This window comes from Tasmannia lanceolata, unplaced genomic scaffold (genome assembly GCF_043159265.1).
Source record: "Tasmannia lanceolata isolate RefF3 unplaced genomic scaffold, GAP_Taslan_0.1 ptg000008l, whole genome shotgun sequence".
NCBI classification, from domain to species: Eukaryota; Viridiplantae; Streptophyta; class Magnoliopsida; order Canellales; family Winteraceae; genus Tasmannia; species Tasmannia lanceolata.
The window spans coordinates 59,825,795-59,851,712 of record NW_027518685.1 but is presented as its reverse complement, the minus strand read 5'-3'; the positions used below and the strand labels follow the sequence as shown (position 1 = coordinate 59,851,712).

Sequence of the window (25,918 nt, the reverse complement as noted above, 5' to 3'; positions counted from 1 at the left end):
TTTATGGAAAATATCTACCTCCCCTTGATCCTAGCCCTTCAAATCAGCTTTTGTTTAAGGGCCGGGATCAAAGGAAGCCTAATCTACATAGGATTCCCCTATGGCTAATTCTAGTCCTAAGGCTCTCACTAACCTAGCTTAGGCCTTAATGGTGACTTGGAGGGGAAGAAAAGCATCTTCGCAAATTACGAAATTGCCCTGGTTCAGGATAATACACCCCCTAATTATGCTACACAGTAATCCGCATACCCCTGCATTTTCCTGGACAGCCCATTGCAGAAATTTTGGACTGGATTTCTAGGTTCCTGCGCACCCCTGCTTCTGGCTGAATCGCCACCCTTAAGAACTTGCACCATGACACTTACCTCGGCTCGTTTACTACGCAAACGTGCTCGGATCCTGACGAAATTTTACAGGGACCCTGGTGGGACCCTAACCTGCTCTAAGGTAGAATTTGGGGTTCCAACTTAATGATTTGATGAGGTTATGCTCAAACAGGGAGGGATTAGGGTATGGTCAAAATGGGGTGTCTACAGCATTTGGTCTACATCCATGCTCATATGCTTGTATTTTGCACATTTAGTGAGATGTTTCCTCAAATTTGTGGTACCATGACTATTACTCCCTATGGCATAAGATACAACTTTGCACCACTTACATTTTGCCCTTTCTTTTCGAGAAGAATCCTTATATTTCTCATAATCATCCCAAATAGTTGCTTTTTTATTTGAAAGAGTTTCACTAACCGGAGGATTTTCACTGTTAGACAAATTATTAAGCAACAGATTGCTATCATCATCATCATTGGACAAATTGGCCACACCAACAGTGGGATTCTTGTTCACAGATTCCATTGAAATTGAATATCCTATTATAAATTTATAAACAGAAATCACATATAGAAACCAATAATAAAAGTCCTCTTAGACACACACAGTAATAATGTAAGAAATTGGAAAAAAAATGAAAGAACTAGGAAGCTATACCTGTCACTTCCGTTGCGACGAATAGAGAGGGACAGTGAGGGAGAGAAAGAGCAAATGGTGTAGCGGTCCTAGAGGATGATGGCTGCTCTCTCACTAGTTGCAAAAAAATGATATCTGAATCCATAGGTGTTAAATAGAAAGGTTAATCACGAGTTGCATATGTGGGACCCGATCTCGCGAGAGGGGTGGGGCGCGAGCCGCCACGCACTCTCTTGGTCTCTCGTACCCACGCGATTGGCGTATGCATTTTAATTATTGATTTTAATTCATCTTTTATGTGAACTTGGGATCACTAAGGCAATCCGAATTCCACACAAAAGAGACTGACAGAGTCGCCACCTAGATGTGGGATCTAGGACCCATAATTAACCAGAAACCTAGACTCATTACCTGGTTACAAGAATGGAAGGTATGGGGAGTTATCCACCACATGCACCATTCATGCCCGATAATCGGTCTTCAATTCCAAAAGTTAACTCTTTTGAATTTCTTTTAAATGGCTCATTTAACTCTATGTTAGTGTGCTAACTACGTGACATGCATCATATGATCTAATTTCAATGTGAATCATAAATGTGTATCTTGATTTCTTAATTTGTCTGGATTCAATATAAGTGAAAGTTCTCCTAAAATTCTAATTTCAAGGAAATCCTACATATTTTAATTAAGAATTCATACTAAAATAAATATACAAAACCCCACATTTGTTGTGGAACCGACTCGCGGTTGGTATGCCATCAGACATCCAAGCTGCCTACGTACTCAAGCCTCACTGGGATCAGAGTCGACGTAGTTCGGTGCACCTAAGCTAAGCTACTTATGCCTAACTCAACTAAGACACCGACCTAGACGGGATTGACTGTTTCAACAGTTTTAGGAGAAGTTATTTAATTCAAGTTGAGGATTTTATTATCCTAGGATTTCATCTAAGATGCTATATGATTCTTATCTAAATGCAAGTTGTTCCTTAGACTAATGCAGGTTAGCCTACATCCTAGTTCACTAGGCTTGTCCTAGGGAAAGATTGGGTGACTAGTGTAACTAGACCTATGGCACGGTTGCTATCTATAGCAAACGTACGTGATCAGGCTGGACTCCTAACTCTAGGACTCCCTAAAACCTAAGACTTCCTAAAACCTAGGACACGACCTGACACCAGTGTTCCTAAATTGGGCTCTAATGGTTCTTATGACGGAAACCATAATCCAATGGTTCCGAGAGACACGAGATGAATCGATTTCAGTTCTTGAAGTTAATGAATTTCAGATTTTAAGAATTTTTGTTTCTGGACATTTATGGAATACCAATGGTTCTAGGGTTCACCAATTTCGGCCCAGAATGGCATCCAAGGAAGGGAATCGTGCGCTCTTTCCTTGTGCAATTTAATACTTAGGTTATAGCATCTTATTGCCTGGCATATCTCAGGATTTCCGTGGACAGTAACCTCGGAGCCAACAACATGCTATAGCTTAAATATTCAAATTGTCAAAGATCGAGTGCAATTGGGATACGATTATGGATGCACTGGCCATTTTTCCAGGAAAATCTAAAGATCCTAAAATTTCTGTTTCAATGGATTAAGGACTTAATATGTGACAGAATTTTAAGGTTCTTTAGAAGCTTTATGATGATTTTTAATTAATTTCAGTTTTTCAATGGATTTTATCAATTTTAAACCATATGAGTGATTTTACAAAGTGAAATTGTTGCAAACGAATTTGAAATGAGTTGAAACTTCTACAGCAGCAAGACATGATGGGATGTAACTTATTGAAAGAGTTTTGCAGATTTTTACATTAAGCTCATATTTAATTTTGATTTAACAATAATAAGACCAGATTGCAAAAATAACACAGAAACTGCTAGAAATAGAAATCTAAATTCATTGAAATTTCTACAGAAATAAGATATGAACAAACATAACATGCTGTGAGATTTTCATGAATTTTAGAAACTATTTACTATCAATTTCGGATTTTTCAATTTTCAGACCAGATTATGAATTAACACTACATCCCATATGAACAAAATCCAAATGAATTGAAAAGTTTATAGCAGCAAGAAATAGGAAATATAAGATTACTGTAAAAATTTTGTGAATTTTAATTGTGATCTGATGTCAGTAAAAATTCTCACAAAATCTGATAATTTTCAAAGAAAGCATAAAATAATATACCAAACAAAATCCAAACATTCTCAAAAATTCAAGGTAGAATGTATCAGTATCATATTAGTTTCCCACGAAATTTCATTATTTTTGGGATCTGTTTAGTATATATTTTATTTTTCTTCGTCGAAAAGATATTTTTAAAGAGTTTTCCATTTTTAAAACACGATTTTCGAGAAAATTACGACTCCGGAAAACGTCCTTTAATCTTGTTCTGATATGATGAACACAAAAAAAATTTAAAATTCCAAAAAATAGATCATCCTGAGATGGTTATTTTTTCGAATTTCGTAATTTCTCAGCCATTATTTTAAATAAAATTTCACTCTTCACTCAAATTCTAAAAAACCTTTGATCCAATGTCCGATCCGATCCGATTATTATTTTAGTCTATCTAAATGGATCAATGTATTAAATTTCGAGACGAAACGGAATTGAAACACTCATACAGATCATGATTTTGAGCATACACATTTAATATTGAATTAAATTCATTTAAATGCTTAAAAATCATGCAAAATACATAAAAAATGCCAAATAATCCTGAAAAAATCTGAGAATAGTGCACCTACCTGTAGTCGATATCCTTGCTGAATCCAAGAGCCGAAGAATCCAAAAAAAAAAAGCTCGCCGACGTGCAATCCGATCCCTTTTCTTTCTCTTTTTCTTTCTTTGTTTTTTCTTCACCACTCTCCCGTTGTTTGATGTCGATCCTCTCTCCTTTGCCTCTTAAAAAAGTGATAGAGATTTTGGGTATCCTTTGAATAGGACAAAATTTGAAGGTGGGGATATGGAGGATTTCTCTAGTAGTTTTCTTTGAGTCTTATTCCTCTTTTTTTTCTCCTTTCTTGAAAGAAGAGAGCATGGGTATTTATAGGTGAGGGATGAGCCAGGTTGCCATCTTTAGGGCCTAGAGGTGTAGGGTAGAGATTGAGTGATGGAAAAAAGAAGGGGAAATAATGGCCAAGATCGGATTTTTCTAGAATATTCTCCCTCTTCTTTGGCATCTTCCATTTAAGCCATGGCTATGTTAAAAATGGCAGGCACTTATGCGGCCAGGATCAAGTACTAAAGATTTAGGAACAATTCAAGGTCCAAGATGATGCCATTTGTCCTTGGAATCTTTGTAGATTTTGGAAGCAAATTTCAAGGTAAGGGAAATGTCCAATTTGGTTGCCTCTGTAGAGAATGGCAACGATTTGGATGGTTGCGATTAACTGCAATATCCATGTGATCGAAAGAACGGGCGAGATCGGGTCTCCAAATATCCTGAAATCTTTGCAATGATATGGAATAAGATTGGGTGAGATCAATTTCGATCGAAAGAATGGACGAGATGATGCCTCCAAATCTCCTACATTCTGGTAAAAGATTTTTCAAATATTTTAAATGTAAAAATCGAAAAACGCGGTTTTCAGGAGATTTTGAAGTCCGATTTTGATAATTCTTTCGCCATTAAAATCGTTGATTTTTCCTCTTTCATTTAAGCCCAATGTTGCCATAGAAATATTATTTTCAGAATTTTTGACCAATGTGAGCCGTCGGTTTTAACAGCGAATCGTTTTTCCAACCGTTGATCAAATTGACGATTCGATTGATCCAACCAACTTAATCAATTTTTGATGAATGATCCAAACCTTTGAAATATGAATTTTGACAACAATTAAAGTACTGAAAGCACTGTTGTTGATAATTTGGTTAAATTATTTCGACGGCTCTCGTTCACCCACATTGATCCGTGATTTTTCACTGGGTTTTTGCTCAATTAAGTGACACAATGTTTAATCTGAATTTGAGATTAACCTTGATCGATCCTATTTTGACTAAATGATAACAAATTCTTAGTAAGGAAAGACACCCAGGTTAAGATCTGCCCTTGATCTAACGATTTACGGAAATCGGGTCTCGGAATGGAATCAGGTCCCGGGCTGTGAAGTGACCCTAGCTTATTTTGTCCCGATTGATGATCCGTAAAGTCAGATCGAGATATTAATGACCTAAAACATATAAATCCATGATAGAGGGGCTCTCACATGGATTTAACACACTAAATTCACCAATCAGGGTATTTTTCAATTTTTCGGATCTAATCATCTCACCAGGTACATCTCTTTATCATTTCGGTTTTCAGAAAATTTGAGGATGCATACTTTACCAATGAAATTCCACGGATCAATATATTAGGTTATTGTTGGTTAAAGTGTAGCAAAATGAGGGTGTCTACAGCATAATATAGATCAGAACATTGCATGTGCTAAAATAAGATAAACTCTTTTAATTGGAAAATTGCATGTGCTAAAACGGAATAAACAAACAAGTATTGTCTTGCATGCTACCATGTCTAAGTTTTAATGGAACAAGAAATTGTAATTCTTCATCTAAACATGGGTAAAATAACATGTTTTAAATAAATGAATGGGAGCAATCAAGCATCACAGACTATTATAAATGAATTGATAATGTGCAATTTAACCTCCAATGAAAACCCATTAACAAAACTCACATGATAAAAAATGGGTCTGTCACCCACATTCTCTCCTTCCATATTAAGTTAAAAATTTGCAGGATCGGGATATCAATAGACAATTTTCACAAAATGGGTCAGTCCTCCACATCCTCTCCTTCCATGTTAAGTTAAAAATTTGCAGGATAAGGATATCAATAGACAATTTTCACAAAATAGGTCTGTCACCCACATTCTCTCCTTCAATTTTAATTTAAAAATTTACAGAATAAGATCACATGTCCTTGCACACCCAACGTCAAAACCAAAACAAGAAAAACAAACCAACAACAAATTAAGCACACGGACACAAGGCACATCGTTTTTCTTTTTATCTCAAAAACCATTTCTTTAATTTATAAACTCCACAACAGAGAGTATTTCTACAAAACCCACGAAGTAGGGAGTGCGATTTATCAGCTCTATTTAAAAAAAAAACAAGAGATTAGAAAATAATCATAGCCCCTAAGGCCCTAACCCTATTACGAGAGAGAGAGAGAGAGAGAGAGAGAGAGAGAGTTAGAAATACCCTTTCCATAATCTTTCGTTGCTGCAAAAACGAGGGTTTGTGAGATGCAAGCCAAAAACCCTACACCCGCAAAAACGAGGGTTTGTGAGATGCAAGCCAAAAACGAGGGTTTGAGGGAGAATATAAAAGTGACTTTATATCAACGAGGGTTTGTGAGATAAAAGTAACTTTTAAAAAGTCTGATGTTTTTCATTTTTTGGGAGAATATATATCATGGGCATTTTGGTCTCTAAAAGCCCTTTGGCTTAAAACCTAAAGTCTGATGTTTTCAAATTTTCATTTTTTGTTTTTTTTTTTATGCTACGAGCACCCGCGGATTTACCCGGCCCGGCCCATTTTTGACGGGCCGGGTGGACCCACGGGTCCACTTCAAACGGGTCACTAGTTAGAGACCCACACCCGCAAATTTGCGGGCGGCCCGGTGGACCTGCGGGTGCGGGTCACTTTTTGCTAGGTCTAGGTGCTGTCTTGATTCCTTTGACGGCGTTGAAGAAAGGTAGGCATCTCTCTGCGGATTTTGAGATGAAGCGGCCCAGTGCGACCACCATTCCCGTTAGCTGCTGCACTTCTCTGATGGTTTTCGGTGGAGTGAGCTCTACCACGGCCTTGATCTTCTCTAGATTGGCCTCTATCCCTCTTCGGCTTACTATAAACCCCAAGAACTTTCCCGAGCTGACGCCGAAAGTGCACTTGGTGGCGTTTAGTTTCATGTTATGGTCTCTCAGGACTTAGAATGTTTCTCTCAAGTCGGACACATGATCTTGTGCGCTTCGACTTTTGACCAGCATATCGTCGACATAGACTTCCATGTTACGGCCGATCTGATTCTGGAAGAGTTTGTTCACGAGTCTCTGATACGTGGCCCCGGCATTTTTTAGGCCGAAGGGTATGACACGGTAACAGTACATCCCCTGGTCCGTTATAAAGGAAGTCTTTGGTATGTCCGACTCATACATTCTGATCTGGTTGTACCCGGAGAAGGCGTCCATGAAGCTCAGTAATTCGTGACCTGCGGTGGCATCAATGAGCTGATCGATTTTTGGGAGATGATAGCTGTCCTTGGAACAAGCTTTGTTCAGATCAGTGAAATCTACGCAGGTCCTCCACTTTCCATTTGTCTTCTTCACCAGGACCACATTTGCCAGCCAGTCCGAGTATTGAATTTCTCGAATGAAGTCGGCCCTTTAGAGCCTCTCCACTTCTTCTTTTATCGCCTGCCGCCTTTCGAGGGCGAAATGTCTTCTTTTCTGCTTCACAGGCCTGCAGGTTAGGTCAACACCAAGTCTGTGCGTGCTGACTTCCGGGTCTATGCCGGGCATGTCGACTGGAGCCCATGTAAAGACGTCTGCATTGTCTTGAAGAAACTGGGTGAGGCTGTGCCGGGTGCTGCTGCTTAGAGAGGAGCCGATCTGAACGACCTTCTCATTATCGTCTTTGCACAACGGGATGGAGACGAGGTCTTCGGCCGGCTGAGTCCCCTTGGCTTCATCCCTCAGATCGAGTAGCTCAATCGGCAGGGATTCCATCGCATTTTTGCCCTTGAGTACCATTGCATAGCATTCCCTGGACTGCGGTTGGTCTCTCCGGACTTCTCTCACGCCATTTGGCGTTATGAACTTCATCTTCTGGTGATACGCTGAAGCTACGGCGCGGATTAAGTTCTAGCCGGGTCGCCCCAAGATAGCGTTATAGACTGAAGTGGCCCTTACTATCAGGAAGTTGACCATCGCGAAGGCTTGACAGGGCGGCTCTCCGACGAGGACTGGGAGTTCAATCTGCCCTGCCACTTTCACGATCTCCCCTGAGAAACCGAACAGATCAGAGTTTGCCGGCTTCAAACGATCGTCTCCGATCATCATTATCTCGAAAGCATGATAGTAAAGGATATCGGCCGAACTTCCGTTGTCGACAAGGATTTTCTTCAGCTCCCCCCAGTTCGCAACGAGCATTGTCAGGACCAGGGCGTTGTCGTGTGGCAATATCAAGTTGTCGAGATCCGCATCTGAAAAGGAGATCTCATTGTTTGTCTTTATCTTTTTGCGCTGTGTGTGCACGGCGTTGACTCCGCGTGCGTACGCTTTTCGAGCGGCAGATGATGTGCCCCCAGCGGCCGGTCCGCCCATAATGGTGCCGATGACTCCCCTTGGCTGGGATCGGTGTGCCTCTGGTTGTGGACTGGATGGCGGAGGAGATTGACCCCGGACAGGGGACGGCTGTGACCGTCTAGGGCTCCGGCCCTGGGGACTCTTCTCTCTGCGTTCTCCTGTGTGGCCGTCATTTCGGACATACTTTTTCAAGTAGCCCCGGCCAATCAGCAGCTCGATTTCTTCCTTGAGCTGCCAGCATTAGTCTCTGTCGCGACCGTGGTCCCTGTGGAACCGACAGTACTTCGACTTGTCTCTCTTATTTCCCTTGGAGATCATTCTGGTCGGCCACCTTACAAACTCTTCTCCTCTGATAGTGGCCAGTATGTGTCTCCGGGAGGTGTTGAGAGGGGTAAAGTTCTCTTCCCTCCTTTGGGGGGACTTCTCTCTTCTGGGGGCTTTATCATCCCTACGCTGCTTGGTAGGATTTTTGTCCTTAGAGGTTCTCCTCCGATTCGAGTCCAGGGCCGCCAGTGTCTCTTCCACTGCTATATATTCCTCTGCCCCGGTCAGATCTGCCAGTGAGTGTGGATTCTGGCGAGCCACTGACCAGGGGAAGTCGTTGGATCTAGCGCATGCGAGGAGCGCGTTCATGGCGGCTGAGGGATCCAAATTCGGCACTTGGAGTGCCTCCCTGTTGAAACGACTGACGAACACCTTCATAGGTTCATTGTCCTCTTGCCGCAAGGCCATCAAGGATGCTGTTGTTTTTCTTGGCCTGCGGCCGCTCATGAAATGGCGGACCAGATCGTCCCCAAAGTCCTCAAAGTTACTAATGGAGTTCGGTTAGATCCTTGAGTACCAGTCCCGGGCCGCACCAGTCAGTGTGGTCGGGAATGCTCTGCAGAGGAAGCCATCGGACGCGCCGTGGAGGAGCATCATTGTTCTGAACGTTTCCAGATGGTCCACAGGGTCAGAGGTCCCGTCATATTGCGGGACGGTTGGCATTTTAAACCCCATAGGCGCTGAGGTGTTCATAACATCGTCGGTGAACGACGTTCTACTTGAGAACGCCCGCGGAGCAGGTCGGCTCTGATCTTTTGCCAGCTCTTCTATGCGGTGGTCCATTTCTTCTATCCTTCGTAGCATCGGATCAGCTCTACGATCTGGTTGGTCTGGTGACTTGTTTCTCTCCACCGATTGGCTCGCCGCAGAGCCGGACTGACTTTCCGAACTCCTTCGACGAGGCCGGAATTTTTCTTGCTGTGCGTGGCCTTCATGGGCTTGATGCTTTTGTGCAGAGCAAGACCGTGACCTCCGGCGGCGGTGGGGCTCTGTATGGGCATGCCTGTTTCTGGAGTGATGGACTCGCCTTGTGGAGTGGTGAGTCCGGTCTTCAACGTGGCGCGCTGACTCTCTCCTATGGATATTTGACCTTTCCTGTACAGGTCGTGGAGCTTCCGGATGATGTTGGGGAGGCGCTTGTAGTAGCTGCTGGTATTGACCGACAAGAGCCGTCATTTGTTGAAAGAGAGCTTGAACTTGATCCGGAGTGGGTGTGGGATTGACGTGTTCCGAACGAGCTGGGCTCTGCTCTGCGGTAGCAGAAGTTGCCACCACCTGTAAGGCGATTCACTCACTCCGGGTCCTGCGAGGTAGCACGGCTCGTGTAGTTCGTGCGGTTGGTACCTGAGCATTCCTCCGTCCTGCCATTTTGTAAGGGGATTTGAACAGCTTTTAGTTCGTGGTCCCACGAATGACGCCAATCTGTTAGGTCTAAAATCGGTAACAGATACGGTAGTGACGTAAGAGCTGAGCTGGAGGACCCGAGGAGCCGAAGTGAAGGAGCTGAGTCCTGCACAAGGAGCAAACGAGGTCAGACGACCAACCCGGAGTCGTTACTCCGGACATGCCTTACGACACTCAAGTCAGTATGAGCAGGAGTGCAGAGCGAGTTTAAGAGTGGTGGGTGAGAATTATTACCCTCGATTCTGAGCCCTGGAAGGCCTTTTATAGAGGCAAACCTGGGGTGGTTGGATTACCTACCCCAGGACAGGTGTCGACTTGTTATAGGTTTAAATTTACCTACTCTTCAGGAAATTACCAGATTACCCTTGTGCAATAGTTGGGCCTGTGGTGGGCCATCCTAGGGCCACGTGTCGGCAGCTAATTGGCTGCTGTTTTTATACCCCATGAGAGATAATTTTTGGGACACAACGAGAAGAGAGTGATCCGATGGAAATGAAGATCCAAACCAGTCATTTGTTGTGCCTAAACATAAATCGGTTGTGCCTCAATTATTCTAACCCATCAATCTAATACAACGACACCTCTTATAAAAATCTCTACTTCGAATTGAGCTTGTCTGTTATTCCTAAATAGTATTGTGAGAGCTTTTTAGAAAAAAATGAATAATTGACAGCTGTTTAAGTAATAACAGCCTAGATGAGATAGTGCAATTATAAAATATTCAAGTATAGATGGCAAATCTATCGCACTCTTTCTTTTCCTTCTAACAGCCAAACTTTCCAATCTAAGTTTTCTACGTGTCGGAATACAAGACATCATACTGTACGTGTATGGTAAAGATCACTGGCACGTCACCTAGGAAATCTCTTTATAGGCTATAGCCGGTTAGAGGTTGGTTGCGAAAGGGTTTATAGCCGGTCACTCTCTCTCTCTCTCTCAAACTCCCTCATTTTGTGAAAAAGCGATCGTTTTCCCAGCTCGATTTCATTGGTTAGTACTTAAATGGAAAGTATATTTTCTGCTAATTTGATTTGTTTGTATTTTGATTTTGATTTTGCTTCTCTGTTTTTCGATCTTCTCTTGGCTTTTGAATTTTGGATTACATTGATAGATTTTAGGGTTTTTTTTACTTATAGTCTCTGTAATTTGGTAGTTTGTTCCAAGTTTCATATTTTACGTCCTTGGTTTTATAGAAGAAGTTGAAAGTTTTGAAATTTGATGAGGGAATTGCTTCTAGGTTTTTGTATGAATTGTTTAGTTTGATCGCATTTTTAGGGTTTTCAGTTGTTCTTTTTTTAGAAGGTAGAGGTATCTCTTTTTTTGGAAATTAGGGTTTTTTTTAGTACGGTTAGGTTTTGATTTTTGGAAATTAGGGTTTTTTTAGTACGATTAGGGTTTTATTTTTGGAAATTAGGGTTTTTTTTTACTGCGATTAGGGTTTGATTTGCATCTTAGGGATAGAATGGTAGTCTGCCTTTGTTATATAGGTATATTTCATTTTCTTTTCTGTTGTTTGGTTGCTGAGATTTTGCTTTTCTGTTAGTAGTACTGCATTATTTCTTACAAAGAGTTGATTTTTTTTTCTTTGTTTTTTTTTTTTGCAGATCATAATCTCTCATTGTGAAAACAATTCTTGTTTTTCTTCTGAGATCAACTGTGGTATGTGTATTTTACTTTGAAGACACTTAGATCGAGTCTTGTTAGCTCTTTTAATTTGAGGAAGAGAAGGGTTTGGTTTCTTTTTTTGGGTTGTATGAGATTCAGATTTGGTGAATTTTCTTGGGGTTTTTGTGAGAATTTTCTTTTGCTCTCTTAACTTAGAGCGTTATCAAGGGATCTTAGGGCTGGTGTTAGAGTGCTACTTGGATTCAGATTTGGTCAATTTTCTTGGGGGTTTTTGTGTGAGTTTTCGCTCTCTCTCTGAACTTATAGCTTTATCAAGGCCTCTTAGGGCTGGTGATAGAGTGCTTACTTGGATTCAGATTTGGAGAATTTTCTTGGGGGTTTTTGTGTGAATTTTCGTGTGCTCTCTGAACTTACAGCTTTATCAAAGGGCTCTTAGGGCTGGCATTAGATAGCTACTTGGATTCCAGCCACCAGTCTGAGGTACCCTCTCAGGTGGCTGGTGATCCAATGCAATCTTCTTGCACATCTGGTATTTTTTTCCAAGGTGATGGGCAGTCTCAGGCACTGGTAAACACCCAATTGAATTCATCTTTTGGAAACTCTTCTAATTCTATTAATGGAACTCCGCGTTCAAGTCTAGGTCCCAGTTCCAGCGACATGAAAAACCGGGTCTTGAACAGTGTAGCAAACTCAGGGCCTAGTGTTGGTGCAAGTTCATTGGTCACAGATGCCAATTCATCACTTTCAGGAGGCCCCCATTTGCAGAGAAGCACTAGTATTAATACTGAATCCTACATGCGCCTACCCGCATCACCCATGTCATTTACATCAAACAACATAAGCATTTCGGGCTCTTCCGTCTTGGATGGTTCCTCTATAGTCCAGCAGAGCTCCCATCAAGACCAAAATTCCCAACAAATCCAGCTGAGGCAGGACCAAAAAGGGGCTTCCTCTGTTAAGTCTCATCCCACAGCACAAACTAACCATGTCTCGAATACGGTCCCACAACTTCCTAACTCCTTAACTCAGGACCCAAATGGGTTACTCCCAATGCAGAAAAAACAAAGGCTAGATATAAGGCAGGATGATATCTTGAACCAGCAGGTTATTCAACAAATGTTGCAGAGACAGGACTCTATCAATTTACAAGGGCACAATCCACAATTACAGGCCCTAATTCAGCAGCAGAGACTTATTCAGCAACATCAGCATCAGCATCAGCAGCAAATGTTGCAATCTATGCCACAAATGCAGCGGGCCCAGTTACAACAACAGCAACAGTTGAGGCAACAATTGCAACACAATATGCAACCATTGTCTTGTATACAGCGGTCGTTCGATAGTGGAATATGTGCCCGTCGGCTTATGCAGTACTTATATCATCAGCGTAATCGCCCAGCTGTGAGTTGATGACTGAGTTTTTTTTTGTGTAGGAAATTTGGTTATGTATTTTTCAGTTCAAAAAAAAAAAAAATGGTTATGTACTTTGCTTCTTTTATTTGTTGAGGTTGCCTGTGCTAATTTATATGCAAGGTTTTAAATTGGGCCGAAATTAAGTAAAAAAAAATTCAGGTTTTTAAAAATAATTCCACCTTTTTCCCGAAATTTCGTGATTTTTTTAAAATAAATTATTTCAAATTTGGTTGAAATTTCGGAAATTTCGGCTGAAACCTGGACCGACACCGATTCAATGTACTTTCGGTGTTGGTATTTCGACCAAAATTTAAAACCATGTAAATTTTAATTTGGTGTAATCTCATATTGTGATTTATTTCTAGCTTTTTGCATTCCTCAGTGTTCCTCTCGAGTTGCTGAATATGTTATTAAAATTAAAATATCAAGTAGCTCTAACTGTGCTTTTCTTGTCTTTTTGTTAGGACAATAATATTCTTTACTGGAGAAAGTTCGTGGCGGAGTATTTCTCTCCTCGTGCTAAGAAAAAGTGGTGTTTGTCACTCTATGATGATGTTGGACAGCATGCCCTTGGTGTTTTCCCCCAGGCGGCTATGGTTAGTTTCTATTAGCTATATATCCATTATGGAGTTACTAATGTACATCTAGAGGTGTTCTTGCACTTTATTCCTGAATTGATTCATTTGTATTCTGTAATCTCTGCAGTACTAAAAAACATACACACTTGAACATCTATATATGTATATATTTCATTATATGGGTGTGTCATATTTCATTTCTTTTAATCTTACTATTATCCTTGGAATAGTTGACTAACAGAAATTGTTTTGTTGCTTTTTCATTGCAGGAAGCATGGCAATGCGATATTTGTGGCTCCAAATCAGGAAGAGGATTTGGTTAGTAGATTCATAGTTCATTATTATTGAACTCTATAAAGGGCAAAAGTTACTTCCCTGTATCTTTCTCCATTTTTCTGCTAGGTTATTTGAGAACTTAGTTCTAACTTCTAAGGCCTAACTCCATCATTCTTGTAATTCTTTTTCGCAAATCTTCATTATATGGAAGTGCTCTCTGCTTCATTTAGATGGTAGAGTTGCATATTTGCCTCCTGCTAACCTTATTCTGTGCAAATTTGAATTTTAATGTGATGTGATGTCTTAGGGCCACTTTGAACAGCTTTGAAAATTGTTTGCATAAGTGCATGTAATCTTATATGCAAACGGCTTTGAATTTAAATATGATTATTTTTAATATTTGTTATTGTTAGGTTGGAAATTCTATAGTTAATGGATTCCAAAGATTCCATAATGTCCCATTTGAAATGCATAAAATAATTCGTGGCATTATGTGGTGGCATCCAAAGATACCCTTTGTCTTCTATCTTTTGATGAATGACACTATCAGACACCGATAAAAGGCGCATACTGATTATTGCTTTTTTCATGGAATCCTATACATATTTAGGCTGAATTGTTTGGTAAAATTATATTGATCATGAATAGACAATGTGATATGTGTGGATCAGAATATAAAACCTGTATCTTACATAGCCAATGCACACTTGGACACATGAATTTACAAGCAGTTGTTAGAACAAACACCTGCCAGATCTTTGCTATCGAGTTGTATTTCTTCAATATCTACATGGTGGGTATTGGTTGGTTACTATTTGGTTAGATTTTAGCACTTCTGCCCATTTCTTATGGTTTCAGAGTAGCTAGGAACCTTTCTCTTTCCGTTACTCGTTGAGGTTTTGTCAATGTGGTCAGCAGAGAACCTCTGGGGTAGTATTTCAAAGAAAAACAACTTCACAATGTTTTAGATATGTTCTTTTAACCTTAACACTGCAGGCTCAATAGCCGAATTTGTCTATACTTTCAAGCCTTTTCTCGATCAGAGCCGACCTATTCTGCAATCATTCCCTTTCTATTTTTAGACCTCCCTAAACCTTTCACTTACCTACATTGTCCGTCTGTGAAATAACAAAAATGTAAACGTTGAGGCAATCGGCCAACTCGGGAGAATGCATCGGCTACTTGTTTGAAACTCATGGTTCCTAAGGCATGAGGGATGAGATTTTTATTTTTTGGCCTTGGGGATTGAGATGAAACACCCCTATGCATCACACATCCAGAGATTCTTGCACGTGTATAGATTATCTATCAAACTTTTGGCATTCTTTATACAGATTTCTATGTAAAGATATTTTGGCTGTTGTGATGCTCATTTTTGGTGGATTTTGGAGTGGTCTTTATCATTTTTTTTGAATGGTATATTATCAATTTTGTTTTTCTCATTGCTGAATTTATACATCCCAAATCAATGTTACTTGTTCGATGCATATCAGTTTCAAATTGATGTTAAGCTTCTAATCCTGTTTAACTTTCATTATCCATCTGTGACAGTATTTAGTTGTTAAAAATTTCACTTGATAGTAGTTTTTACTGATCCTTTTCTCTGATAGTTTTTTCTTTCTCTCTTTTATTTGGGGACAGAGACTACTTTTGAAGTACTCCCGAGGCTTAGTAAAATCAAATTTGACAGTGGGGTCATCGATGAGCTTTTGTTTGTCGACTTGCCCCGTGAATGTAGGTTCCCTTCAGGAATAATGATGTTGGAGTATGGGAAAGCTATTCAAGAGAGTGTATATGAGCAACTCCGTGTTGTTCGGGAGGGTCAGCTTCGTATTATATTCACCCCTGATTTGAAGGTAAATGGTTTGCTATGGTCGCTTGTGGATTTGCTATGCACCTACACCCTTCTCTCTTCATTCTTTTGTAGGCTTATTATGTAACCTTTTCAATTTTTTCATTTTCTCTTTTTCTTTGTTTCAGATATTGTCATGGGAATTTTGTGCCCGGCGCCATGAAGAGCTTTTCCCTCGCAGAATAGTCGCACCTCAGGTACAATTTTTATGCCTTTCTGTATTTACCAAAGAAATCAAAATGTGGCCTTCCACATTCATGCTGTGCTTTTACATTTATCTACATTTATGAAAAAACAGAATGGCAGCATGAAGATCTTTCGCCTCACAGATTGGTGATCGTTAGTGTTTGTAATGGCTTGCGATAAACTGTTTAACCTTACTAGCCAGAATTTTGATTTGTGTTGTTTCTTGGAATGGTCTTCCTTTGGAATCCCGTTCCTAGTACTGGCTATTTCTACCATGACTTCATTAAATCACATCACCGGACATCTACTATTTGTAGCTCTCCTTTATTTGTAATTGAGATACATTATCTAAATATTTTCTAGAGTTCTTTATAACGATATTGATCAATTATTTCAATAATATTATTTACTTAAATTTTTAGGTACTTTTCAACTTCTTTTTAGAGCCACTTGTACTGTAGCCTGATAGAAGGAGACCATAAAAATATGCGTTGGATGGAGTATTAAAGGAATGAATGTACCTGGTTTAAAGTAAACCCGACTAAGTATGTCATGCATTTCATGGTATTCCATGGCTGCTTGGTCAGTGGCAAAAAAGTCCAATCGGGGTTTAAATTCTAAAGCTTCCTGCCTGTTTGAAACAAAACCTTTCTATGTACCCAAATGCTATTCTTTGAGATCACTAGACCTTATTGCCCCCAGCCATTACGCTCACCTGTCGAGAGTTGTTTTTCCATATTCGGCTTTTAGATTTCTTTGCTAGGCAGGACCAAAACCTTTCAGTAAGGACTTGTACAACTTTTACTAGATATGGCAGGGAGGTTGATTGTCTTTTTGCTGTCTTCAGTATATCACATGAACATTCCTGGCATCTTTACAGTATAAATATACCATGTTTGTTTTTTATATTGTTCACTGGAATATTTACAAGGGTGGATCTTATAATATTTCTATTTCCAGGAAGAAGACAAACTTCTTTTCTGATGCCACAAGTCATCCCCTATCTTTTCCACTATATTGTTTGAGTTTAACCATGTTCAGCTAGTTAACCAAAAAATATCCTCTTAAAGGCAACCTGAATATCAAAAGGCATTTGTATACTCCACACTGCACAACTCAGCATCTAAATGTTCTTAAACTTTATTGTACTAATTGTTGGAGTTCTAATTACTCTATAGAGATCTTAAGATTCTTAACAAGATGCATCTCCTCTTGAGTTAAAATATTGTCCGCTTGAAAAAAGAAATGCATTTTTCTGTGAGTAAGTTATTTCTATACATACTCATGCCATGCGGACACTCTGCTCCATTTTAATGTGTTTTGAGCGTTGATCTATGGAATGTAATATAGTCCCTCTTATGTGATACTTGTTCCTATTTGTTTGTGCTGCCTACAGATAGAACATTGCTCCTTGTCTTTTGTTTTGTATGCATCTTATTGTCTATGATGTGGTTGTCTCCCTATGCTTAGGTCATTGCCTGGTATATGTTAACCCAGGAAATGGTGTGGTTTGAAACTCCTAGAAAGAGAAATCCTTGCCGGAATGTCGTATGACCTTCTAATATTGAATCTAATGGTGTTAAGCAGTGTTGCAAACCCCCAACCCCACCTTTCCTTCCTTTGACATGACAAGTTGTGGTATCAAATGGGGCCCATTTCTTATGACAATCTTATCAAAGATCAAACAACAATGACAGTCAAGGAACTATGGGTTGTTTTTGTTTTCACTTCTAAACTATTTTTAATTTGGGTATAGCTCAAATGCTATGATTATCTGCTTGAATGCTTCAACTTTGTCATTAGTTCTTCAGAATGTAGCACCGTAACTAAGAAATTTTTTCCTTGGCAGGTAAGCCAATTGGTGCAGGTTGCTCAGAAATACCAAACTTCTGTGAATGAAAGTGGATCTGGTGGAGTTTCCCCTCAGGATTTACAATCAAATTGTAACATGTGAGTAAAACAAGTGATCTCATGAACTGCGTCTCTTCCACATTGTCGTTTTCCGTAAGGCTATGAAATTCCTCTACATTTTTCCTGGCGAAGCCATGATATAATTCCCAAGTATAGCATTGCTATTGTGTTTTGTGCAACTGATGTGGATTCAATGTGTCCTACAAAATCATTTTACGATTGCAATGTGTGAGTTCACACCAATGTTGGAATGGTCATATCATTTCGCAGTGAGCAAATGCTGTCGTTCTGGTCCCTAAGGTGTTTGTTGGAGCTATCATTACATCTCAAATTTAGCGGCATCATCGTGTATTCATTTGTCGCATTATTGATGCGGAAATTTGATTTCATGTTGCTTTTTATATGTTGCTCCTCCCTAGAATTAGATTTGCCATAGTTTATACCTTCAATAATAAAAATTTCAATTCTATCTTGTTTCATTGGATTTCATACAGTAAAATCTGATTTGTGTTCAAGCATCAGGAGTTATGTTCCTTGTTTGCTTATCATTTAGCACTTAGCATCAGAAATTTTCTGGTGATCGTGTTCCCGAGAGGTGTTTATGTTGAGCATCCAAATTTTCTTCGGTGGTCGTGCATGTGCGTGTGCGTGTGTGCGCATGCGTGCATGTGTGTGTCAGATTCAGTTGAACGCTTGGACAATGACCTAGGTTCACTTGATATATGTCATGGGGCATACAATTGCATTTATTTGTAAGAACAATACCTTTATCTACATTGTAATATATACTTGTATATTTTATTGCTTCCAATAATGGATTGATTGTTTATGTATGTGTCATTTCTTATTTTTGTATTATGTCACAGGACATACAGTTACATTTATTTGTGCGAAATCTTTCTGACTTTAAATTCTGATTATCGGAAAGTTGCACCTCCCATTTAACTCCTGCTTGGGATATGAATTATTGTCTGGCTAATTTAATATCTTATTTGAATAATATGGCTCATTTATAATTTAGAAATTTTCTTCCTGTTCGACTAAGAAGCTTTGCTATGAAGCGTTCTTAATAATTTATGCAATGGCAAATGTTTGTTATTATGTAAATTGAGTTTTTGTATGTGGGATATGGGCTTGGTCCTCTACTTTAGGTTTGTAACAGCAGGACGTCAGCTGGCAAGGAACTTAGATTTACAATCGTTGAATGACCTAGGATTTTCGAAAAGATATGTTCGGTGCTTGCAGGTATGTCAGTATTATTTTATGCTATTTGTTGACTTTTGGTGTAGCATAAATAAAGTAACAATCACAACTTTCAACTTAAATTCAGACCCAAAACAAAACCGAGCATATACCTCAATAAAGGAAGAGGAGAATGAAATAGGGTGCCGTCTGAAGAGAACAATAGAGAGGAGAGCAATTCCTTGCTTACACTTCAATTTTCGTAATTAACCCCCCCTCCGCCCACCTCTCCTCAAAACACGCCCACAATGTAAATAGGATTTCTTCATCTATAAAAGATGTTCCTTCATGGACACAGAAGCCACCCTTGACCTTTCCTACATTTAACATTAAAACACTTCTAAAATTATTCTTAACACTTTATAATTCTCTAATACAATTATAGAAAATTTCCAAATCAAACCCAAATCATACTTTTTCCTATATTGCTTCTATTATAAACCAGTCCTAATTCAACATTGTTGGTTCAACCTAACATCAATACAAAATTGAAACCCTAGAAGCTTCAAACAACCCCGTCTTCCAAAACATGGGTTTTTTAAAACTCAAAAGAGTATTCAGAAAATTCAAATTAAGTCACCACAATATATAAAGGGAAGTGATGTATTCACCTTTCTTCTTTTTTTTTACTTGGGACAGCTTTCTGTCTTCAAAGGTCATCCCCTGCTGTCTCCAATTTCTGGTTTAAGGACCTATGAATGTTCATGGCTCAATTTCCTCTTGGTTGAGGAAATTCAACTCCGACTAATTGAAAATCCTGAGTTTGTCTTCATATTTTGAATGAAGATATTATGGAATCCCCATCCACTGAATGAGGTGTCTGGACTTCAGAGTAAGGCTCCATTTCTTTCTTCACAAATCCCCCATATGTGTAGTTTAGGAATTCTTGTTCAAATATTTTCCAAAAGCCGTATCTTTGCGAAGTCCATTCAAATATATTTGCAAATCAAAATAATTGAAATTAAGCATAACTCTGCAAAATTAATGACATAACTCCATTATCGACCGCCTTTGCCATTTTCTATAGCCTGTAGAAATTTTCTTTTAGATCCTCGAAATTAGATTCTCCATAAAACGTCAAATATCTGCCTTCTATTCCAGATACTCATAGTAGTCCTTTACTCCTTATCATAATCTCTTTCGAGCATTTCTTCATAACTTTCTTTTTATCTTTAATAGCATGTTGGAGGAAGCAAACCTCTCTTCTTCGTTGAAGGCTCCGCCCTCCATTTTGACATCTTGAGTTTTGCTGCCCAAACTCCTCTATTCCAATTTCTAACGAATTAAACATAGTTTCCGCCTCCTAGTTGGATCGGGGATTGAGTTCTACCCTGAACATCGTTTGGTTAACTGGTGGAATTCTCTTAGGATCACCGAGCTCCATCGATGTGGCCCTAACCAATCCTTGTCGCAAGTAGTTGAATCTCGCGCATAACTCATCTATCTGTTTCTTCAAAGTGCCTACTTGTCCTGTCAGGACATTAACATTTTCAAAACACTGATTGAAATATAACAAGACAGGTTATAAAAATATTTTCTAAATTTCTTTAAATTATGAACTAACCGGATAAGACTTTCCAAATAAGACAAACTGAATGTCCTCTAAAAATATTTTCTAAATTGCTTTTAATTATAAACCAGTCCCGGTTCAACCTTCCTACTCAACTTGGACCCCCTCAAGAATTCCATCTCCTTCCAAAACATGGACTTCTAAAGCCCAACCAAAATATTTCGAAATGCAAATAAAAATTACCTAAATGCATAAAACTTTTTTTGAGCATCAACAACACACCTTTATTAAAGCACGGAACAATTTATAAAACCCCTTTGTAGTTTATTCTCAATATTATATTTTGATACTTCCTTGCACATTCTCATAATTGATCGACACTTATTTACAGATATCTGAAGTTGTAAATAGCATGAAAGATTTGATTGATTTCACCGAGGAGCACAATATTGGACCAATCGGTAACTGACTTACTGTTATTAAGTTGTTACTGTATGACTTTGATGGTTTATGTGAAATTGTATCCAGGAGTTTTTTTTTTAGTTTCATTTTATCTCAATTATAGATTATCATTGATTTTATTATCCGGTCCCATTGGTACAATATTGTTTTGATCAACATTTGAGTTCCCCCCTCTTTTTTTTGAATGGCAAACATGTGAGTTCTATTAGTATTAGCTGTTTTAAATGTATGCATAGGAGTAAGTGTTATAATTACTTAGGCAAAGTCTTTTTTATGTAGTGGCTGGTGAAATATTTATCTAGTGAGATTCCAAGGTACCAGTAAATCTTAAGCTTAAGTGGTAACATTAGCCTGGTATATAACTCAGAGAAAATTGTGGAAGCGTACCATCTTCTTTTGTAATATTTATTGTGATATTTCCTGCGACCGTCCTATCATTTGAAAGAGATAAAATCCCCTTTCCAAGTTTTCTTCTTCTGGATCAGAAGTAAATGTCATCAGCACAAATTAAAAGAAATATATTTCCAAAACCATCCATTTTCCATTGTTTTTGTGGAGGTGCCCCAAATTGTCTTCATTTTTTTTTCATTAGGTAAGCTGGGATTGACCCTCTGACCTTGAGGTCGTAGAACGACTCAAATTGTGTCTTGTTAAAATAATCCATTGAAAAGCAACGCAATGAAGGATTGACTTTAGGAAAAGTTTGTGCTAATCTAAAACTCCTAGAATGGGAAACACTTTTTTTCCTTTCTGAGTCCTTAAGCCTTTGTTCTCTTACCATCAGTTTCTGTGTTCCACATATTTCCTTCTTATTAATGTATCTTGAACCTTCTCAAAGTAGAAAATTCATTATGAATGTTCAAGTCCAAGATTTGGTCCATTTCTTGGGATGCCTTGGTCTTTGCTGAGGTCCGCGGTTAAATCATTTGTGGACTTGCAACTATGGATTCAAGTTTCCACTGAAATGTGTCAATGTCCCCATACACCGACACGTAACTCTAATGGAATTGTTTGGGCACTGTATGTCCGTTGAAACGTACTCTTTTTTCACTGAAACGTACTCATTTTCACTGAAATGTACATGTTTCCCCTGAAACACTTGAATCTCAAATGATGCCTAGAAGGTCGTTGTCTTACATTAATTAATTGTTCTCCTCATTTTTGCAATTCGTCGATCTCCCAACATCGTGAGTTTTGTCATTTTGCTCCTCATACCACGAGCCACCATCAAACTTCTATAATCGCCACCAAAAATCAACAAAGTGACCATCTCTTCTTCTTTTCTGATCATAAACTTGTCTTTTCTTCGTCATTTGGTAAAAGCGAGAGGAAAGAAAACCTAACCCGTAATTCGCATCTCTTAAGCCTTATAAAAGAGTCAAATGATGCCTATAAGGTCGTTGTCTTACATCAATTGATTGTTCTCCTCATTTTTTGCAATTCGTCGGATCTCCCAACATTGTGAGTTTTGTCATTTTGCTCCTCACACCACGAACCACCATCAAACTTCTATAGTCGCCACCAAAAATCAACAAAGTAACCATCTCTTCTTCTTTTTCGATCATAAACTTGTCTTTTCTTCCTCGTTTGGTAAAAGCGAGAGGAAAGAAAACCTAACCCATAATCCTCATCTCTTAAGCCTTATAAAAGAGCCTAATATCATTTCTTGACAATGACAACACTCTTCATTTTACTCTTTTTTTAACTGGATGTCAATGGCTACAAAATAAAGAGAGTGGTGTCATTATCAAAATGTAGTGAAAATAAAAAAAAATTACAGATGAAAATGTTGATCAGATAGGTGATTTCTATAATACGTATAACAAAATATCTACCAGCCCCTTTTTATAAATTATAACTGTCTATTTATCAGGACTATCATATTTTAGTAATGCATTATATTGTTCCAAATAGGGTGACAACATAGTTGACTGAGTGTTCGATGTTGTTAACACATTATGGAGGGCTGTATTGCTTATGTGATGGTTTCTAAGCATGTGTTTGCACTTATTATAACATTTCTCGAAGTTTCACAACCTCCCTATCATTTTACATGTTACATATGGTACTTTAGGATTTCACTGCTTTTAGAGAAGATAAAATAAATTTCTTACAAGATACCGAAACGTAAAAGGTGAATCTTGAGTTGGCACCAATCAGTTGGATACTTTTTTGTAACCATTCAGCTTGTTTTCCCCATTTAACACAGATTGCTAGTTTTTGTCTTTGTTTTTGTATTTGTTTTTTTTGGCTATTCGGAAGCAACTTCTAGTTTTTTATTATTATTTAAAGGAGAGCGAAAATGTGTTGACTATTTAGACTCTCCATTGACTTGTACAGCTCATTGGGAATTAAAATTGTCAATGATAGATTTTAAAACAGTGGAATATAACAATTTTTTTTTTGGTTGGGGGGAGGGGGAGGGGGTTCAGTTCTTATGTCAGATAGTAAATACAGTTCCCTATGTAGAAACTTGTATATAAATTTAATTCATTTTGATTAATCTGGATACATTTTCTTATATCTTCTTTACTAGAAATGAAAAGCAGAATCATATGCTATTATAGACAAATGTAATAATTTTTCCTTCATTTTTTATCATAAATAACTACGAAAATGTGTGTGCATATCAGTATTTACACGGATGCCATCTCTGGTACCTTATTTTTTTGTATTATAGTCTTGCACCACAATACTTGATAAGGCTATCTTTGGTTATTATTGGTCAAATTTCTGCAATCTTCATTGCTACTCTTTATTTTATTTGTTGTTTGTGGGATGAATAATGAGTACAAAAGGCATTGCATGCCAATCTCGAGAAATTAACTTGATTCTTGAAAACATTAATGAACCAATTATCAGTTCAATGTGGCAATGATTCTTCGTGCAACTGTATTACTGATCATTTCTTGAGAAACCAAGAAACATAGGGGTATTAATGTAAATCTCCTGCAGCTTTTGGTGTTGGCATGGTCCCAATGTAATCCTTTGATTTTTTTTTCTTCTTTTTCATTACTACTTCAGGAAACAGTATGTTTCCCCTCCAGTCATGACTTGTGACCGTGCAGAAATGCTCTACTTTTATTTTTGTTTTTTCTTGCTGTTTTGTTGTACTGTTGAAGCTATTTCTTTCCTCTTTTGCTTCATGTATAATTTACTTTGGGAGATGATATCTTCATTCTCCCTGCATTACATGCACGCTCCCCTTTTAACCTGATTTGACGTGAAAAGTGGGCAACTCTATGTCAAATCACGTTATAAGGGGAGCGGGCAAGTAATGCAGGGGGGTGAAAATATCATCACCCTTTACTTTTCCTGAATATCTTTGGTGTTTCTCAATTATCAGCACAGCGTTTTTTTAATAATTGCACAAATGCACCTTGTCTTTTCTTATTTAATTGGCTTGTGAGAGCTTTTTGGGTTCTTTCTCAATAAAATAAAATAAAATAAATATAACCTTTAACAGCTCCTTGAATAATAAAAGATAACAAGTATTAGTGGAAATAGCAAAACATTTTGTGCTGATAACATTTCCCTTCTCAAAAAAATTTGTTGTTTCTCAAAACACATTAGCTCACCTTGACGGTCATTTCATGTTTAACAGTTTGATCCACTTCTATTTGCAGAGAGTTTGAAGAATTATCCTCGACAGGCTTCTGCATCTAAGCTTCAATTCCAAAAAATTCAAGAAATGGAGAAAATGGTAAATGCTCAGAGTCTGCCCGCGGACCAGAACACCCTAAATAAAATGATCGTGATGCACCCCGGTCTAGCCAGCCGTATAAACAATAACCACATGTGTACTGGAGCCCTGAATAACACTGCACAGACAGGCGTAGCATTGGGCAATTACCAGAATTTACTGCGACAGAATTCAAACCCAAATACCCTTCAGCCAGATACCTCAAGTTCCTTTAATGGTTCAAACCATGCACAACCTCTCCCATTTCATGGTTCTGGATCCATACAAAATGCACCCGTTAATGGCTTAACGGGCCCCCATCAACACTCACTCAAGCAGAACCAAGGATCTTCTCAAGGAAATCAAAATTTACAACAGCATGTAATTCAGCAGCTTTTGCAAGAGATGATGAATAGTAATGGAGGGGCGCAACAACAGTCTGTTGAACAGAATGCAAATGCAAATGGAGGTTCAGGTATGGGAGGATTTGGAAATAACAACACAAACATCTCGAATAATGCCATGGGATTTGGAAATAACAACTCAAACATCTTGAATAATGCCATGGGTATGATGACCCCGAGCCGGAACAACAGTTTCAAGGCTGCTGCTACCAGTTCTGCTCTATCTGGTGGCAATGGTTTTAGTTTTAGTGTGAAGGGTGATACTCCACAAAATCACCATTTGGGGGATCTGGTTGAGGATTTTCCTGGTGAATTTGCAGAAAATTTGATGTTCAACGACGAGCCCGGCGACTTGGGTTACGAGTGGAAATCTTGATGGAATTCTTAATTGGCTATTCAACAGTAGTCTGTACAGAAGCTTTGAAACAATACTTGGTACTTTGCTTTTGCCTACATTGAGTTGGCAGTTTTGAGGTTTGCCATTTCTCACTGTATTCTATTATTAACAGTAAAGTTTGGACAGTTCCAAGTAATAGTAATTTCAGTATTATCTCTCTCTCTCCCTCTCTCTCTCTCTCCATTTCTCACTGTATTCTATTGTGTGTGTATATATATATATATATATATATATACACACACACACTACAATATAGTGGGAGGAAAAAGAAATTTCTTTTCTTTTTATCTGAGATAGATTTACACGTCCGCATTACTCTTTTACCATTAACCCCTTTGCTGGTATCTAACATATATATCTA

At 38.6% G+C, this 25,918-nt stretch overlaps 1 protein-coding gene across 2 annotated transcripts; it reads left to right on the top strand.

Moving 5' to 3' along the window:
- Positions 1-10,909: 10,909 nt before the first annotated feature.
- On the top strand, positions 10,910-25,716 carry LOC143885401 (putative transcriptional regulator SLK2). Of its 2 annotated transcripts, none has more exons than XM_077389555.1 (10): positions 10,910-11,008; positions 11,623-13,045; positions 13,522-13,653; positions 13,905-13,953; positions 15,553-15,767; positions 15,892-15,960; positions 17,799-17,899; positions 19,012-19,105; positions 21,004-21,073; positions 24,701-25,716. In XM_077389555.1, the coding sequence occupies exons 2-10, from the start codon at positions 12,152-12,154 to the stop codon at positions 25,534-25,536; spliced, it is 2,460 nt and encodes an 819-aa protein (XP_077245670.1). In that variant the 5' UTR covers positions 10,910-11,008; positions 11,623-12,151; the 3' UTR covers positions 25,537-25,716. The 2 variants fall into 2 exon arrangements, with proteins under 2 accessions (XP_077245670.1, XP_077245672.1); XM_077389557.1 differs by lacking the exon at positions 10,910-11,008 and adding an exon at positions 11,309-11,505.
- Positions 25,717-25,918: the final 202 nt, after the last annotated feature.

Bases quoted from the DNA above. Each gene is read 5' to 3' on its own strand.
- LOC143885401 (XM_077389555.1), top strand. From the start codon at position 12,152: ATGCAATCTTCTTGCACATCTGGTATTTTTTTCCAAGGTGATGGGCAG. The intron at 13,046-13,521 runs GTGAGTTGATGA...TCTTTTTGTTAG, and splicing joins ATCAGCGTAATCGCCCAGCT to GACAATAATATTCTTTACTG. The intron at 21,074-24,700 runs GTAACTGACTTA...TTCTATTTGCAG, and splicing joins GCACAATATTGGACCAATCG to AGAGTTTGAAGAATTATCCT.